Source organism: Perissodus microlepis, chromosome 10 (genome assembly GCF_051167445.1).
Source record: "Perissodus microlepis isolate ML-2025 ecotype Zambia chromosome 10, ASM5116744v1, whole genome shotgun sequence".
In the NCBI taxonomy this organism is placed as follows: domain Eukaryota; kingdom Metazoa; phylum Chordata; class Actinopteri; order Cichliformes; family Cichlidae; genus Perissodus; species Perissodus microlepis.
This window is the reverse complement of record NC_140470.1, coordinates 18,101,120-18,119,594: the sequence shown is the minus strand read 5'-3', so window position 1 is coordinate 18,119,594 and position 18,475 is coordinate 18,101,120. Positions and strand designations below refer to the sequence as shown.

General features: G+C 40.3%; 3 protein-coding genes and 1 pseudogene across 4 annotated transcripts; 2 read left to right on the top strand and 2 right to left on the bottom strand.

Moving 5' to 3' along the window:
- Positions 1–1,865: 1,865 nt before the first annotated feature.
- Positions 1,866–2,892, bottom strand: LOC146379236 (olfactory receptor 1E16-like). Its single transcript, XM_084940443.1, has one exon. It carries the CDS (start codon positions 2,890–2,892, stop codon positions 1,927–1,929), a length of 966 nt encoding a protein of 321 aa, XP_084796569.1. The 3' UTR covers positions 1,866–1,926.
- Positions 2,893–3,425: 533 nt separating this feature from the next.
- LOC146379235 (zinc finger MYM-type protein 1-like) lies at positions 3,426–7,545 on the top strand. The gene has a single exon (XM_084940442.1). It carries the CDS (start codon positions 5,007–5,009, stop codon positions 7,407–7,409), a length of 2,403 nt encoding a protein of 800 aa, XP_084796568.1. The 5' UTR covers positions 3,426–5,006; the 3' UTR covers positions 7,410–7,545.
- Positions 7,546–10,717: 3,172 nt separating this feature from the next.
- Positions 10,718–11,686, bottom strand: LOC146379234 (olfactory receptor 1C1-like). Its single transcript, XM_084941322.1, has one exon. The coding sequence runs from the start codon at positions 11,684–11,686 to the stop codon at positions 10,718–10,720; it is 969 nt and encodes a 322-aa protein (XP_084797448.1).
- A 45-nt stretch (positions 11,687–11,731) lies between these two features.
- On the top strand, positions 11,732–18,151 carry LOC146379233 (uncharacterized; annotated as a pseudogene). The gene is made up of 2 exons (XR_014801416.1): positions 11,732–15,857; positions 15,994–18,151. The product of XR_014801416.1 is annotated as an uncharacterized LOC146379233 (transcript).
- Positions 18,152–18,475: the final 324 nt, after the last annotated feature.

Below are 18,475 nucleotides of genomic sequence, written 5' to 3'. Positions count from 1 at the left end.
TCTGGTAATAATCCAATTGTCACGTAATGGAAAATAATTTTTAAAAAATCTGTCACGTGCCATTGTGACATGTATCCATAACTGCATACTTGCAAAGAACAAAAGAAAAAACAGGCCATTTAAGCAAGCCTCAAAGAAGTTTCAACTTCTTTGAGGCTTGCTCTCATTCATTTATATATAAATGAATGAGAGCTGTGCTCCTATACAAACCTGTAAGGTGAACACAATCATGTATTTATGGATATAAAGTTTGGCCCAACCTCACAATCAGTACACTGATGCAGTGTCCTACAGCATCATCTGTGATAGTGTCAGAGTGGAGTTCTTTAAGCTTGTATCACTTTTTAAATATTTACATGATGTTGGCTCTAGCTGACTGTAAGACGATAGTTTTAAATAATCCCCTGACTTCTAATGTCACTATCAAGTAAAAATTTCAACTTCTACAATGTTTTGATTCTACAGAAGTAATCACATCACTTAACTTTCCATCTTATAAACACCAGCACTACCATTGCAAGCATTTTACATGCTGATATTTGGCTTTCAGTCAAAGCAGTGTTTGCCTTTGTGCTGCCTCACAGAGAGACAAGCTGGCACTGCGAATTTATTAGAAATCATGGATATGAAAAAGTAAAAAAAAAAAAAAAATGCATATATGTTTTGCTTTCTTCATAAAAAACCCTCCTAGAAGAAAATTAGACCGAGATAAAATAATTGCATTCTGTTTTGAAATGATTATCAACACAGAGACAAAAAATAGGTGAGACATTCAATGATTTTTTTAGATACTATTGCTTTTTAAACACCCCATAATCACCTTGATCACAAATAATACGTGCATCCTAACTAGGGATGGGTATCGTTTAGGTTTTATCCGATACCGGTGCCAAACCGGTACTTTTGAAACGGTGCCGGTGCTTAAACGGTGCTTAAAGAATGGAGAACACAAAATTGGTCCAAAAACCTCTCATGTTCAGCTGTTTTTTTGTAAAAAGATAACAATGTTAGCCTTTTCTGCAGCTATGGGGCATATATGGTATTGCTCTTGGCTGGAAGCAGTGCTTAAACAATGGAAAAAACACAAACTTTGTCCAAAAACCTCTCATGTTTAACTGTTTTCCACTTTTTCTTTGGTCATTTTAGCCTTTTTGGCCAGGGTGAAGGGAGCATCTGCCATCAAACAAGAAGACAGCCGCATGTAGCTATGATGATGTTTGCTAGTTCACCTTACATTAATGTAATAACGTGGTTAGCCTACTCAACGTAAATTACACACGGACAACATTAAGCTACTCACGCAGAGAAGAACGGCTGCTGCTGCCATCAAATACGGCGCATTTCTTGGCTTTTAAAAAAAACGCTATGCGTCGCCAGGTGTTTCATCAGATTCGAGGTGTTACCTCCTTTGCACAGTATCACTTTAAAGCACTTGTTGCAGGCTGCTGAGTTTGCATCTTTTGCTGTGAAATACAGCCAGACTTTTGACCGCTTCGCCTTGGGCATTTTTAATCTGTTGCTCTGCTCTAAAAGAACGTATGTACCTGGACCCGCCTACTATCCTCGGAAACGTAAAACGATTGGCTAGAATCTAAAGTGTATCACAGCTCAGGAAAAAAAGCACCGAAATGTGCGCTGCTTTTCGGTCTGGTTACTACCGTTTATGTCAGAACCAGTGCCATCATGGCACCGGATACCGGTACCCATCCCTAATCCTAACAGACTTTTTGTGTTATCGTTGATTACATTTTGTTTAAAAAATCATCTCCATTCCTATGAAATTACTTGTTCTTTTATTGCAAACAGTCTTAACTCATAATGACATTAGACAATTCTACTTTAAATTCTATTTCAAAGGACAGATTTCAAAGAAACACAAACATACACAATATATAGTGCAAACAAATGCTCACATCACTGCTAGTATTAAATTGTTATTTTGGATTTTCCTCGCCTTTTTAATAACCTTTTTAAAGATTCTTTTATTTCTTGTGTTTGCAGAACATAAATTATTGGGTTCAACATGGGAGGGAAGACCGAAGTCAAAGACAGGTTTATGATCCTAGCATTTGGTTGTATTTTTTCCATCAAAGTAAACGTAGTTAACAGTGGAATAAAATAGATTGCCACTAATGAAAGATGGCCAATGCATGTTTTAAAAGCCTTGAGTCCTTCTTTAAGTGTGGCCACTTTAACCAGCGTATAGCCAATATAAAGGTAACTTAACAGGATAAAAGCTAGAGGAAGCCAAAATATAATCACTGGGTACAAGCAAGCAATGACATAGCTGGGGAAATGGTCATTGCAAGCAAGTCGGTATATCTGACCATGGTCACAAAAATAACTATTAATAACCACAGATTTACAGAAAGAAAGTCTTGTAAGTAGTCCAACTGAAATTAATACAGCAATAATAGTAAAAACCCAAAGTGAGGCAATCAAAGAAAACATGAACCTGTGGGTCACCTTTACTTGATAGTGGAGTGGAAAGATGATGGCCACCATTCTGTCATACGAGAGTGCCACCAGATTAAATGACTGCAGTGATAGACAAGTGTAGCAAAAAAACAGGAATGTTAAACAATCATTGTAGGGGATATAGTAGTGCCCAAACAGAAAAATGTCAAGAACCTTTGGCACCAGGGCAGTGTTACCAAACAGGTCCACAAATGCAAGGTTAAAAACTGCAATATACTTTGGAGTTCTCAGATTATGATCCAAGTATATTACAGCCATCACAACTGTGTTTCCCACCACAGAAACAATATAAACAAAAAATAGAAAGACATAATAAAATGTTATGTTTGGGATTCCAGTTAAACCACCTATAATGAAAAATGCAGGATGTACAAAAGTTATATTTTTTCCAAGAGCTGAGTTGAATAACTCCATTGCAAAGATGCCTACAGCACAGTGATGTCCACACTGATGCCTCTCCTTTGCGCTAGTATCACGACTCTATACTCTTATGTAGATGGAGGAAAGCACCTTACTCTCAGGGGGAAGAGCTCTGTTTATGTTTACCTGTTTTCAAAGAGGATGCTAAAGAGAAGCTGTCTTCTTCTGGATATCTGGTAAATAATGTGTTTAAATGCGTTTAAATCATTAAATGTGAAGTTTATTTCAGTACATCTGAATGCAATCATGTTAAAAATGTACACAGAACCGTCAATGCATTTTTTATATTTCATGTTGCAATTGGATGGATGATGTTTCAACTAGTTTACTGTTTTTATATGAGCAATTAGTGTAAGAAATAAACAGCAGTCAGGAAAGTGTGAAAAGATACACTTTATTATCACATCCACTGGCGTGCACAGATAGAGACGAGGTGGTGCTGAAGCACTTGCCCTTTTGCCCTCAGTCCAAAAAAGTGCCCTTTTGAAAGACGTGATTTTTTTTTTTTTTTTTTTCAAACTGCGCGATTTAAAAAGGTGTGAAAATAATGGCTTGATTTGTGCCCCTTCTTCAAAGACACCCGAACCCTGTCGCTTTTTCACTGTCACCGTGTCACGTGAACACGCTTGCAGTTCATTTGTTGTGAGGCGTGTAGCAGCGGCATGACATAGGACTACTTGGAGTAGGCATAGTAGGCTAACTATAGCGACTGGGAGCCACGGCGGACAACACGGCAGCTCTTTCCCTTCCCAACCAGTCAGGTAACCCATGAATCGAGTGAAATTATTCTGTTTGCCCTCTAAGACCAACCTGCAATTGTTTTGTTGTGAAGTAGCCTGTCAGAAACTGCACATGACAAACTTTGCCAGCTTGCCCCCTCCATCCATCCATATGGATAAACAAAAAAAGGACACATTTAAAATGTAACCTAAACCATTTAGGCAACCCCACTCTCCATCAATTCCGACCTTTTTGCATACACTATTGAAAATATCACGTTATGCTATAGGCTACATGCCGTTAGGCAGAGGGCTCTTTTGAGCCCATTTTTCGTTACAAATTTTAGGATGATCTCACGGAAATCTGTGAATAAATACAAAGTTTTCAAACTGAAGTCAGTGATGGGAAGACATCACACTTTTTAGAGATGGAACTGCAGAAAAACCTAAAACCTTGACATGATTATGAATAATAGAATTATGGACGTTTCTCCGTTTTTGTGGATTAGCCTTTCCATAACTAACGTCAACTACTGTCCTACTTTGGTAAGATTGAAATTAATGTCTTTGACTGTCTTTAGTAGGTGTCTCCTGTGAGAAAGTTAGAACACCGTCCAACTGTCTAAAGATGCAGTCTTTAGCCTAACTGGTTGTTACTGACTCAGCGATGCTCGCAGACATTTACGCACTGTGTTGTGACCTGATTGTGACAGAACAGTGACGTTGTTATTGGTAGTTTGAAGGGTACGGTGTTGGGGGTGGTGCATGTTAAAACTTTTGAGAAGCACTGGTTAGACATGTTAATTTTTTTTGGTGTAACATATTGGCAACATTAACACATTAATTTGCTAAAGGAAAAATAGGCAGTTCCCAATTGCCTGTGAAAACGACCATTCTGCCCTGTTCTTGTAATGACCACAGTCAGTCTTATTCGTTCTCATACATTTTGGTCTATTTATTTACTAATTTCAGCAAGCATAATGCCTAGGAAAGAGAGGCTGAGAAAGGAGAAAGAAAGGGATCTACAACAGGCAGCCCAGGGAAGCAGTTCTCTGCTCTCCTGGATGAAAGCAAAGGAAAATGAAGATGAAAGGTCAGAGTCAAGGGCAGAGTCAGGTTCTATTTTAATGTTTTAATGTAACCTGCTCCTTGCAGTTAATTCTATTGAAAAATCTTAAAAGCTGTTCACACTTAGTTTTTAATGAACTTAATCAGCAGGCATTGAGCTAACTATTATTTTGTACCTACAAAAGTTATTTCTATGTTACAAGACTTGCAGTATGGGTTATTATTAAAACTATCTGTTTAAGCTTATTATTATGATAAATAATAATACTATTATTATTATTATTGTTCCATTGTAGTCAGTCACAGCAGGGAAGCAGCTCTATGCCATCTACCAGCATAGCAGAAGAGGGAGATATAGAAACAGATGAAGCCGCGACCAATGCAGCAACAGGTTCAGTTAGGCCTACAGACACTGATGTAGTGCTCTCTGAAGACCACAATGAGGAAGATCAGATCAATCACATAATGTCAAAGTTAGCAGCTTTACAATACCCAACAGATCCAACACACATCCATACATTTAAAATAAAGCGCAATGACAGATACGTTTCAATGTGCTGCAATGTGGGCCCATGTCAGCCTGATATACCTTACCCAAAAACTGAGGGGAGATCATTCCAGAAACAGTGGTTTTCTGCTAATGTGTGGCTGGAATACTCACCCACTGCTAATTCAATGCATTGTTTTAGTTGTCGGCTTTTCCTCTCGGATGAAAAATATAAAAGCAGAACAGCCTGGACAACTGATGGCATCAGAAAGTGGAGTACTGCTCTTGAAAAAATCAAACAACATTCCAGCGCAGAGATGCACATGACAAGCATGGTTAGATGGATCAATTTCCAGAAAAAGGCCCTTCAGTCTGCATTTGATGTTTCAGACGTAAAAGGGGTGGAAGTTAGAGAGCGAGAGAGGCAGACAAACAAAGAAATCCTGACAAGATTAATTGACCTAACAGTGTATCTTGCACGTCAGGGACAAGCATTCCGAGGTCATGATGAGAGTGAGTCCAGTGATAACCGTGGCAATTTTCGTGAATTAGTCAATGTATTTTCCCGCTACGATAGTGTGCTGAAAATGCATTTGGAAAAAATTGCCACAGTTAAAGCCACCAAGACAAGGCCCCAGGTGTCACTGCTTTCCAACAGAAGTCAAAATGACATCATTGCAGCACTAGGAACTTACATCAGGAAGGAGATACAACGTGAAATAAAAGAGGCTGAAATGTATTCCATTCTACTTGATGAAACCTCTGATGTTTCACACAAAGAGCAAGTGTCATTTGTTGTGCGATATTTTCATCATATGCAAATAAAGGAGAGATTCATCGAAGTGTGCAATGTTGATACAACTACAGGCCAGGAGCTGGAGAATACAGTGTTCTTGCTTCTGCAAAAGAATGGCCTAGAGATGAAGAACATGTATGGTCAAGGCTATGATGGAGCAGCCAACATGAGTGGCATGTATAAAGGTCTCCAAGCTAGAATCCGTGCACACAATGAGAAGGCCCTCTATGTGCACTGCAAAGCCCATTGCCTCAATTTGGTACTAGTGGAGGCATCAAAGTCCAGCAAGCATTTTGTGACATTTTTCAACTTGGTGGAGAAATTGTATGCCTTTTGCTCAGGCTCCCCAAAGCGTCATGCTGCCTTGGTCAAATTTCAGGAGTCTCTCTTTCCTGGACAACGTGTTATGGAGCTCCAGCAGCTGTCAGATACTCGATGGGCTTGCAGGGAAAAAGCACTGAAGGCACTTCAGAGAAATTTGAAAGCCATTTTGATGCTCCTTGATGACATCAGTGACAGTGACCCACCTAACCTGGCCCAAGGTGATGCTCAGATGTACAGAAATGCCATTAATTTTATGTTCATTCTCTGCATGGAAATCACCACACCAGTATTCGAAGTCACTGCTTTGGCATCAGATTCTCTGCAGGAAGAAGGGTTGGACCATTCCACTGCCTACAAGGTAATTGATGGTGTGCTTCACACATTGCAAACCATGAGGTCTGGGGAGAAATTTGGAGAGATATTTAGATGTGCATCAGAGAAGGCAGAGAGTTTCAACATTCCAGTACCTACCGTGGTGCCTGGTCAGGAGAGAAAGCGGAAAGTTCCAGTGCGTTTCCAACACAGCACCACAGTGTCTCAAGTAGGTGCTCAGTTTGAGTCAGTGGAGGCATATTTCAGGAGTGGTGTATATTTCACCTTTCTGGACATCATGACTGGGGAACTGAACAGGAGGTTCAAAGGGGACAATACTGGAAGCCCAACGGCCAGAATCATTCAGTCCTTCCAGCCCTTAACTGTGCATGCTAACTGGGTAGGCCCACCAAACCCAGAAGCCATTGAAGCTGTCCACATCCTCTGTGAATTCTATGGAGAAGATCAGGACCAGCTCAAAACAGAATTAAAGGTCTTCCACTCCAGCTTTAGTTCAAAAGACCTCAGAGAAATATTTCTGATACTGAGGGAAAACAATGGCCAGCTGATCTTTCCTGCCTTTGTCAAAATGATTCAGATCTACGCAACACTACCAGTGACAACTGCGACAGTTGAAAGATCCCTTTCAAAGCTAAAAATAATCAAAAATAAACTAAGAAGTTTGTGTGGAGAAGAAAGGTTGTCTGATCTCCTCTTGTTGGCCATTGAGAAAGATGTGGAGATCAATTACAACGAGGTCATCAACATCTACAAAGACATGGCACCAAGAAGGATGCTTCTTTAGAGCAGTACACTCCATTTAATGGACACTTGAGAATATGTATGTATATAGTTTAGAGTTGGATACAGATTTTATCTTTTTGTGGTGTGATTTTTGATTTTTAGAGAATGTTTTGAAATAAAAGTCAAATTGCATTTAACCTGTGCGATTTTTTTATTATAAAAAGAAAAGGTTTTCCACATATGCAAAAAGTGCCCTTTTTTCCCTCTGGAGCACTTGCCCCCCAAAATGTCTGTGCACGCCACTGATCACATCAGTCTATAACGTTGCACAACTACGACTTTGAAGTTTTGATAGAAATATTGTGATGAACACTAATATCTTTTTTTTAATTTCCCCACTCGCCCATGTGGGCAGACTTTTAGCCTTCAATCTCAGGTTCTCTACCAGAGGCCTTGGAGGTTGAGGGTCTTTGCTGTCCCTAGGACTGTATTCTTCTGGACAGAGATCTCAGATGTCGTTTCTAGGATCTCCTTTTCTTTCTCAGGTTTCTGCTGCCTGAGATATTCACTAAGCACAGTCAGTTGAATCTTTGTTGTTTCAAATAACAAAGATAGCTGGATAGTAGTTCTGACATTCATTAGTCCTCGGCCTCCTTCCTTCCACTTAGCGTGCAATCTCATGGTGCTGGACCTGGCGTGAAATCCTCCATTTGTCGCAAGGAGATTTCTTGTCTTGATGTCAGTGGATTCTATTTCCTCTTTTGGCCAGCTTATTATCCCAGCAGGGTATCTATTAACTGGCAGGGCATAGATGTTGATTGTCCCATTCTTGTTCTTCGCATTCAGCTGACTCTTCAGGACTTGCCTGTCACTATGCAGGTATTTGCCAGTTGCAGCTTTCCTGGTGATCTTGTTTCGGTTCCCATTTGCCTGTGGGATTCCAAGACACTCATAACTATTCTCGATGTCTCCAATGTTGCCTTCTGGTTGTGCAATTTAGCGACCGTTGTCCCAATGACCCCATGGTTATGGTTTGTTACCATCCAACCATGCTTCTCCAGTCCCAATGACGCTCATACAACATAACAGAGGTTAAAGAGGTATTTATAATCCTAGCATCTGAAGGTACTATATATAAATAAATATACATATACTAAGGAGGAAATCGATTTATTTTAATTAAAGATGACCTGTGCAGGTTTTAAAGCCTTCATTCTTCTCTATATGTATAAATTATTAAGAAAGAATGGCCAGTACTTAAAACATGTAAGATGCACAAAGGATATGTTTTTCTGAACAGCTGAGTTTAAAAAAAAAAGAAAACATAAAAACTTTTTTTGTGTTAATCTTCTATAAAATCAAAGCCCTGTATTCTTTGTTCAGGCAAGCCTTGTTTAGTGAAGACTGGATCCACATAGATGCAACACTGTTCTGTCACTTACAGCAGCTGTCTGTTCCCCGGCATCTTCAAATCAGGTAATCTAAGCTTTATGCAGAGAATTTAGTGAATAGTGGTCACTAAGTAATGGTTGAGCTTGCTTGACATTTCTAGCTTTCTTTCAGTTTGGTCAGATCTTCACATTTTATTAAAAAATTTGGTCAGACTTTTGTTAAAATGGTATTTGCAGTAATATATATACATTTTCATGACAGACAAAGGCAGGAGTACATGCTGAAATATTCTTAGATCAAACAATAAATAAACATCTTTAGCAAGTTACTTTTAGTTTCAGTGTGAACTCCGATAAAACAAAGTATAGAAGAGAAAATATGTTTCTCTACATACCTGTTTTAAAAAAGTATACTTTAAACCAGTGGTTCCCAAACTTTTTTTGCTAGGCCCCCCTTTGTTTTACAAGAAAAATGTTCGCGCCCCCCCCCCCCCCCCCCCCTCGCGCGTGCACACGCACATGCACGAACACACACCACACACACCCATATTTTGCTCCATTGCGGTTTCTTTCACACCTCAAACATTTAGTGAACAATTAAGCAAATATAAGTAATCTTCAATAAATTACAGGTAGTAATAAAATCAACTACTAACTCTTTTAGGCTACGTCCACACCTACACGGGTATTTGTGAAAACACAGCTGTTTCGTCCACACATAAAGGGCGTTTCGAATCACCGAAAACTGAGATTTTTAAAACTCATTTTTTTCCGTTTATGTGTGGACGAGGAATACAGAGTTCGTCACGCAACGTCAAAGGTATGTGCCTTTTTTCACGTCACGCTGTGCGCCGCGTTTACATGAGATAAATTGCAGAATGGGAGATAAAGACAAAATACTGTTACTGTTAATCTTACTATCTTCAGGTTTTACACGCTTACATATACACAAGCAGTTACTGTCCCTCCATTTAGAAAGGCAGAGGCGTCACGGTGTGATTATTTTACTGTAGTTGGTTTTTTTCATGTGTAATAATATTCAACATTGCTATCAATGCATTTTTCAAAAAACGCCTCTCTGTGCAAAATGGGTTTAAAAACATAAACAACTGTAGGATACTGTTTGTTTGGAGAGCCCAGCGCGTGCTCCCGACACAGGGAAAACCAATTCTGCAGGGGAGACCTACCTCGGCACTTGTGCAGGTGAAACCAAAGAGAAGATATGCTTCACCATATTTTCTAGTCTTTGGCTTAGAATGAAGTTGGTTTGGAAACATATTCAGCTATGCTTCATCTCCTGCTTTGCGTTTGTGTGGGCGCCCCGTGCTAGCAGTGTCCAAGCGTTTTGTTCTCCCCTCCCCCCCTTTTCATACCGCCCCCCCGCAATGGCTCTGCCCCCCCCCCCCCCCTAGGGGGCGGGCCCCACACTTTGGGAAGGTCTGCTTTAAATAATGGTTCATTATGTTCTAAAATGGCAACACTTACATTTAACCCAAGATTATTACAAAAAGTTCATAAATCACAACATAAAACTCAAATAATTTTTCCTGATGTACGTATAATGCATTGAAATTAGAAAGATGCCCAAAATATCAAGCCTTTAGTATTCTTTCTAGAAAAACAAAATTCATTTTTCCCTTTTAATTTCTATAATGAAAAACATGAAAAAAAACCACCAAACAAACTTCATATGCACAGCAGCTAGCTATTGCTTGTGGAAAGGTATAGTGAAGAAAGGTTAGTCCTGCTGCTACTTTTTTCATTGGATACAGTTGCAATAATTTCTACATGTTAAGGGAAGGAATTACCCCTGCAGAATTCAATTAAGAAACATTCAAATAAAATATTAATTTACTTATTTTAGGATTTCCCACTTTAATTTTCAAATGGTTGTCCTTTTTAGTGTCATGGTTATATGTTACATTTTTTTAAATTACACACTGGATTATAATTGTTTTGCTACATGTGTTTCATTAAACTACAGCACTCTGTGTGATATTTGTATTTTAGCTTTTAACAACCGTTTCAAAGATTTTTTTATTTCTGCAGTTTGAAAGACATAGATTATTGGGTTTAACATGGGAGGCGTGACACTGGCTAAAGATAGGTTTACAATCCTTGCATTTGGATGCATTGTACTCCCAAAACTATAAACAACTAAAATAGGAATGAAATATATTGCCACTAATGAAAGGTGACCTGTACAGGTTTTCAAAGCCTTCACTCTTTCCTTACATGTAGAAATTCTTGACAAAGAATAACCTATACAGCAGTAACTTCCCAGGATAAATATCAGAGGAAGCCATAGAACAAAAGCTCTTGACCAAGCAGAAATTGTTTTGTTAGGGGTAACATCATTGCAGCTAAGCCGATATATAGGGCCATGGTCACAATAATAGCTATTAATAACCACAGATTCACAAAAATATAGTCTTGTGAGAAGGCCAACTGCAGTTCCTGTTAGAGCAATAGCAAGAAGCCAGAAAAAAGCAATCAAAGACAGAATGATTTTGTGGCTCACTCTCATTTGATAGTGCAACAGGTACATGATAGCCATGATTCTGTCAAAGGACAGAACGACCAGATTAAAAGCTTGCATTGAAATTAAAGTGAAGCAGAAAAACATGAATGTCAAGCAGTTGTTGTAAGAAATATAGTGATGGTTAAACAGAGAAATGTCAAGAACCTTTGGCACCAAAGCAGAGTTACTTAACAGGTCTGTAAATGCAAGATTAAAAACTGCAATATATTTAGGACTTCTTAATGTATGGTCAAAAATGATTATAAGCATCACAGCTGTGTTTCCCACCACTGAAAAAATGTAAATGAAACACAGAAAGACAAAGTAATACCTAATATTAGGTATGCCAACAAATCCACTTATTATAAAATTTGCAGGTTGCACAAAAGTGGTGTTTTTCTCAGCAGCTGAGTTTAAAAAATCCATTTGAAGACGTTTTTGTCGTCTTCTTTTTTTTTTTCAATTCAGCCAAGCTTTCTTTAGTGAAGCCTGCCTCTGAATAGAAGGAGAACAGCTTTGTGTTTTGTTCCTTATAGCAGCTATCTGTTCCCTTGTGGAAGTAACAGGGTGATTAAGGCTGAATACAGAAAGGCTAGGCAATAGGGGTAACTTAATAAGGGTCAAGCTTGTCTGACTATAGCAGAAAGTTTCTCAATTTCCTTACAGAAAAAAAACTCATATATAACTACTAAAAAGCCCACAACAGTTATGATTAAAAACACAATATTACAGTTTTTCTCAAATGCTAAAACACAAAAGCCAATCCTCTAAACCAAATGACCAGTTGTCTAAACACATTTACTAAATCTAGCCATCATTTACCAATATCATAAACACATGTCACATGAAGACACAATTCACAGAACACAATCCTCCGCTGTCATAAATCTAAACACATCTTTCCTTTAGTGATGTGTCCTGTGTGTCGAAACGTCGAATATTGGTCGTGTCCAAATTCATGGGCTGCATCCTCCTGAGGTCGCATTTGTAGACCGATTACGTCACAGCGATGCGCCGAAGGCTGTCCAAATTCGTAGACTCCTCCGAATGCAGCCGACAAATGCGTCCTCCTTTTCCCCGAATTTGAAGGATGGGTCGGGTGTGTCCTTCGTGGCCTACCATATCCCAGAATTCATAGCGCGGCCCAGCCAAACTCCAGTTTCCCACAATGGCGGCCGCTACTAAGTTTTAAAATTACTCTTACTAATCTTTCTGGGTCACAAAATAAACTTTTAACATATTTTCAGGCGAGACAGTACCTGTGTAAACATCAAATATCTGCTCGGTTTATCAAGATATCGCATATTTGCAAAAGTGCTTCGACGTTTTCGGAGACGTCTGCTACCCACTGATAGCTAGTCGGGAGCTCGAGGGTCACTGAAGCCACCGAGAACGGCACAACTCCCGGTACATCATTTTCAGATCACCGCGGACTTTCGCTACTCGGGTTAAACATAATATATAAGTCACTTAGACAACCTAAAAATGTTATTGTTGGGCTTTTTTCAGTGTTTTATTTGTTCGTGAGTAAATCGGTTTGGCTGAGATTAAAGTTATTAGATTAGATTAGATAAAATAAAAGTTTATTAATCCCCCGGGTGGGTTCCTCCTTGGTTTTTACACAGCTGAATAAACATCAAACAGAAAACTGATTAAACAGAAGTATGAGACGGTCGAGAATTTACGCCAGTGTCCTGTTATATTTTAGATAGCAAGGAGCAGACAGCTGAGTTTATTAAACTCCACCGAGACAGCGGTGACGCTAATCAGAAGGCTAGACCGTCCAATTTCACAGCCGTTTACTTCCGGCCTACCCGACCTTCTGAGGCCCTGGCCCACGTAGACCGCGAAGGCTGGGTCCTCAGGAGGATGCAGCCCATGAATTTGGACACGACCTGTGTGTCGGGTAATCTCGGGGGCGTTTTTGTGAAGCGCGTATCGAGGCTTGCTTTGATTACGTATGCAGTGACGTTCGAGGCCTCGCGGGCAGTCCGTACCACGTGACTGATTTAGGGACTGGTTCACCGATTCGCGCCAGATTCGAAATAAAATGGGCAGAAAAACACAGCTGATTTCCCCATCACACTGTGTTGTGGAATTAGATTACGTACGTGTTACATAGTTACTTGAGCATTTCTTCTTCGATGGAACCAGCAAGGAAGAGATTTTTATTTAATTTTATCTCTCCTAATAAAGTATGCACACAGTAATAAATGTCACAAATGCTAAGCACCATAATATAAATAAACAACACTACAGATCCTATAATCTGATTTCTGTCTTTTAGTTTATTAAAAAGTGAAGCACCAAACACTAGTTTGTGTCATTATCCAGATGTACATAAGTATGATTACACAGTTACTAGGAGCGGGTTTTGATTATCGATTAAAATCGATTCTAGCTTGGATAACGTGATATCAATTCATTAAAATCCTGAATCGATTTTTAATATAAATATTACTACATTTCAACAACCACCAAACAGCTAAAACAGTAAATGAGAGCAGGTACACCGATTCTGCACAAAGACGTAAACACAAAGCGCGGACCCGCTGACGCATCAGAATCAGTGAGATGTCGCCTTTCTCACCAGACAGCACGGACACGGTCGGGGCTGAAAGGCTAACTGACAGCTCACTGATTCTGATCCGTTTACGCCTTTTTTGCGCTGATTCTGAAGCTGCAGGTTTTATTTCTCTTCAAACAATATTGACCGAACCAGCAGCAAAAGGAGATCCAAACTACGCTTCACATAAACATCGTCATGAATTTCCTCTTACTTTTGCTGTTTTGCTTTCACCAGGATAAAATCACATTTCATGCACAGCTTTCTCTCTCTCACACACTCTCTCTCTCTCTCTCTCTCTCTCTCTCTCTCTCTCTCTCTCACACTCACACACACACACACACACACACAGTATACTTCAAGAACAGTTTCCCGTCTTTTTACTTCCGAAAAGAAAACCTAATTTCTGCCGTTCAATAGGCTACTAAAGTAATTTAAACTTTTTAACATTATGCAAAATTGCAAAACGCTAAGGTGTGTCTCTAATAAAACCTCTGTAATTTGCTCTGCTTCAATTCAGCAGCATCAGGTAATGTTCATTTGTTGATTAATGGTTTTCTTTCGGTTTTGATCTACTGCTGAATATTTTTATAAAATCGTTTTTCTGTTTTAGCCTCAGCTATGTTGACACAAAGGCATCTGCTGTGATGCTTACACCTTAGATAAAGTCTCGAAAGTGTCAGCTTTCTTTTTATAGTTATAAAAATATGCAAATGTACTGATCTATGATCTGAATTATACTATTGACTGACTGTCTGAGGCTAACAGTTACACAATCATACCAAAACTCTGTCCTGATAGTTTCCACTTTCTCTTTTGTATCACACATACTGAGACAATATTCGGGATAAATAACCATGAAAACAATTTATTTATTCAGTTTAGAGGTTTACACATCATTATAATCACAGAGCCCGCTTCACTTGAATTGTCCACTTGATGGCGCAGTAGAGCAAATGAATCATCACAATGCTTCGAACCATGAGTCGACCAATTGGGTGGAAAGCTTCAATTCATCATGAGGCTTCATCTCACCATCACTACTTTTCTTGCTAAAACACAAGTTGCAAAAGAACTCTGCTCATATTCTCAAATGAAAGCTCATGTGATGCAACATGCTTGCCACAGTCAGCAATATTTGAACACAATGAACACACCTGGCGTCATTCATTACACACAACGACTCAAAATTGAAGACACCTGTTGCTAATGCTGTGACCACATGTATAAAAGCAAGTTCAGAGTGCACAGTATGCTGAAGATTCCAAACAAACACAATGGATGAAGGCAGAGTCGGGGGAAGAGGAATTCGATGCAGAGGAGGGAGAAGAGCTGGCCCTGGAAGAAGAGGAGCAGGCCAACAAGGAAGAGGAGTTCAAATGAGAGGAGGAAGAGGAGCAGGCCAATGAGGAAGAGGAGGCCAACATGGGAGAGGAGAAGGTCCAGGAGGGAGAGCAAGACAACCTCGCACCATCATTACGGACGAGATGCGAGCAACAGTCATTGACCATGTCATTGTCCATGGCATGACAATGGCTGAAACAGGACTAAGAGTCCGTCCAAACCTGAGTAGGTTCACCGTGGCCACCATTATCAGGGCATTCAGACAACACAACAGGTATTGAACTCGATTGCTTTCTTTGTCACAATACAGTTTTACAAACCTGTGAAAGTAGTCTATTGGTTTCAAATCAGTTGTGACTGTATTGTAACACATGTCAATTGACAACACATGTTTCTTTCTGTAGAGTTGAAAGAATGCCACATAGAGGTGGGAGGGTTGCCATATTTACAGCAGCACAAGAAACCCTCATTGTGGATATGGTTTGTGGGAACAACCTCATCAGACTCCCTGAGATCAGAGACAAAGTCATTGCCGATAATGTCAACTTTGAGAGCATTGACGATGTCAGCTTGGCCACAATAGGCCAAGTTCTCCGGTGCAAAAAGACGCGGATGAAACAGGTCTATAGGGTTCCCTTTGAGCGCACCACTGCATGACACAAAGATCTATGTTACGAGTATGCGCAAGTAAGTATACATCCATGTTCACAGTACAGTTAGTGGACATACTGTGTTGCTCAGTGGCCTACATTACTTCTGGACAATACTGTGCTACCTGATTGACTGTTGTTCTGAACACCTGTGCACTTTCACATTTTCACAGAGGATATTACAGTTGGACGTGATGGCCAGACCTCATGAGTACCTCTTCCTGGATGAGGCTGGCTTCAACCTGCAGAAACGAAGGCAAAGAGGCCGTAACATCATTGGCCAAAGAGCCATCACTGAGGTCCCTGGCCAACGGGGGGGTAATATTACCCTTTGTGCGGCCATGGGTTCGGAGGGGCTTGTTCACCGGTATGCTGTCCTTGGGTCTTACAACACCGAACGTCTCCTCACCTTCCTAGAGAAGCTAAAAGTCATCCTCCTGGACCGCCAACAACACCATCCTGGGCCCGCACATCACATTTATGTGATCATTTGGGACAATGTCCGCTTCCACAGAACAAACCAAATCAGAGAGTGGTTCACCACCAACAGTGACCACTTTTTAAACGTCTGTCTGCCACCCTACTCCCCTTTCCTGAACCCTATAGAGGAGTTCTTCTCATCGTGGAGATGGAAGGTTTATGACAGACAACCATACACAAGAGAGAACCTCCTAAGGGCAATGGAGCTGGCCTGTGTTGACATCCCAGCGGAGGCCTTCCAAGGATGGATTCGCCAATCCAGGGCGTTTTTCCCGCGGTGCCTGGCAAGAGACAATATAGCCTGCGATGTGGATGAGGTGATGTGGCCTGATGCAGCTCAGCGACAGTGATTGTGGTGTGTGTGGTGTGAATAACGTAAATAAAAAAAAACTTCACACCCTGATCATGTTTTCAGGAGTACTGTTGTGTGCAATAGATTCTGTTTTTGCATTGGGTTGTGTTACAGTAGTGTACGTACATGCAGGATTTTCTATAGATTTATACTCTTCATATGAAACTCACAAATCTAAATGCCTAATCCTCTGCAGAGATCTACGACGATCCGTTACTGTATGGTTTCTAAAAATATGCATTGGCAGTTATGAAACAAAGAACTTGCTCACAAATTGAGCATTGTGTTTTCAATTATTTTGCTGTAGTGTGTAATGATGTGTATAGTGTTTACATTTTTGAAAGCTTCGAGCTGCTCTTTTGGTGTGAAAGTTTGAGTTTTGCAGTGGGAAGGTGTGGTTGTGTTTATGTAGCTTTAGAAAAGGGTGTTGTGTTTAGACATTGGGGAACATGGTGGAAACGTTTGTGAAATGTGTTTTAGCATTTGAGAAAAACTGTAACTTCTAGTGCATTGTTTAGGTCCCACTCGCAAATGCACAGTTCAGATGGTCCAAACAGTCCTATATCAAACAAAAAAAGATACCAGAAACTGCATCATGTTTAGTCAAAGTGAGAACTGAACAAGAAATAACCTAATGATTTTTAACTCATTGTTAACTATAAAGCTTGACAACCCATTCACATGAAACATATACAAATACATCTTCATTTGGAGGCACATAGAAGCGTACATCATAGTATTCTACCTAAAATCACTGGCTTATTCCAAATGCCTTGTGTGGCCCCCTGCTTGGTCTGACTGAGAAGAACAAAAGAACTTCCTGTTTGCCGTCCAAAGCAAATAAAGCAAATATAGTTCCCTTACAGATCTTTCATGGTATCACAGTCCTGGGTCCGTGACCCAGTGTTTATGTATTCAGACAGTTTGAATCTGGTTTAAGTAATATTCTTTGTTGTTTTCTGTTTTATGATATATTTGCACTTTCTGGTCTTTAGGTTGTTTCTATGATTCCCCTGTGTTCCACGTTCCATGTTTGCCAGCCTTGTGTTTTTAAGTCTCGTCTTCTCATTCAGTGTTCCCTTTCTGTGGCCCAGTCAGTTGTGTTCCCGTGTCTGTTTCTCCCCCAGTCCCAGTGTCAAGCCTGCATGTCTTAATCTTTGTCTCCATGGTTATCGTACGTCCTGTTTTATTTTGACAGTCTCTCATCCACTGTTTAGTATGTTCAGTTTTGCTTCGACCCCGTCTTGTTATGTCTGATTAGTTCCAGCTGTGTTCCCTCCTGTTTCCCATCCTCTCATTACCCTGTGCTTATTTTAGCCCTTTGTCTTGCTCTGCTTGTTGTCCGTGTTGCTGTGTGTTTCCCTGTGCTCCTCATGTTCCTGGCTGCTCCTAGTTCTCTGTTCTCATTTCTTAATTCCATGTTTCTAGTTTAGGTTTTGTTTTCTTGTTTGTAGCGTTCAAGTTTTTTGTACAGCAATAAAGCTGCCTCTTGTATTTTATCCCTTCGATTTTTGAGTCTTGCATTCGGCTCCTACTCCTGCCTGCCACACAGCTATCCATGACAGAACAACACGACCACAACATGAACTCAGCGGACTCAAATCACCCCGGGAGGGACAGAGATCTGGTCCACTTCTAGAGTCTGGTGAGGCACATTGCCCACACCTCGGGGCATTCATGGACTGTCAGTTGGCATCTTCTGGAAGAACCCTCATCTGCAGCAGGTTAAATTACTCTGGACCACCGAAGGTCTCCTTTCCTGCATCTACTGGGAGCTCAGCCGAGCCGTCTCAGACTTCTGTGTCAGCTGGGAGCTCAGCTGA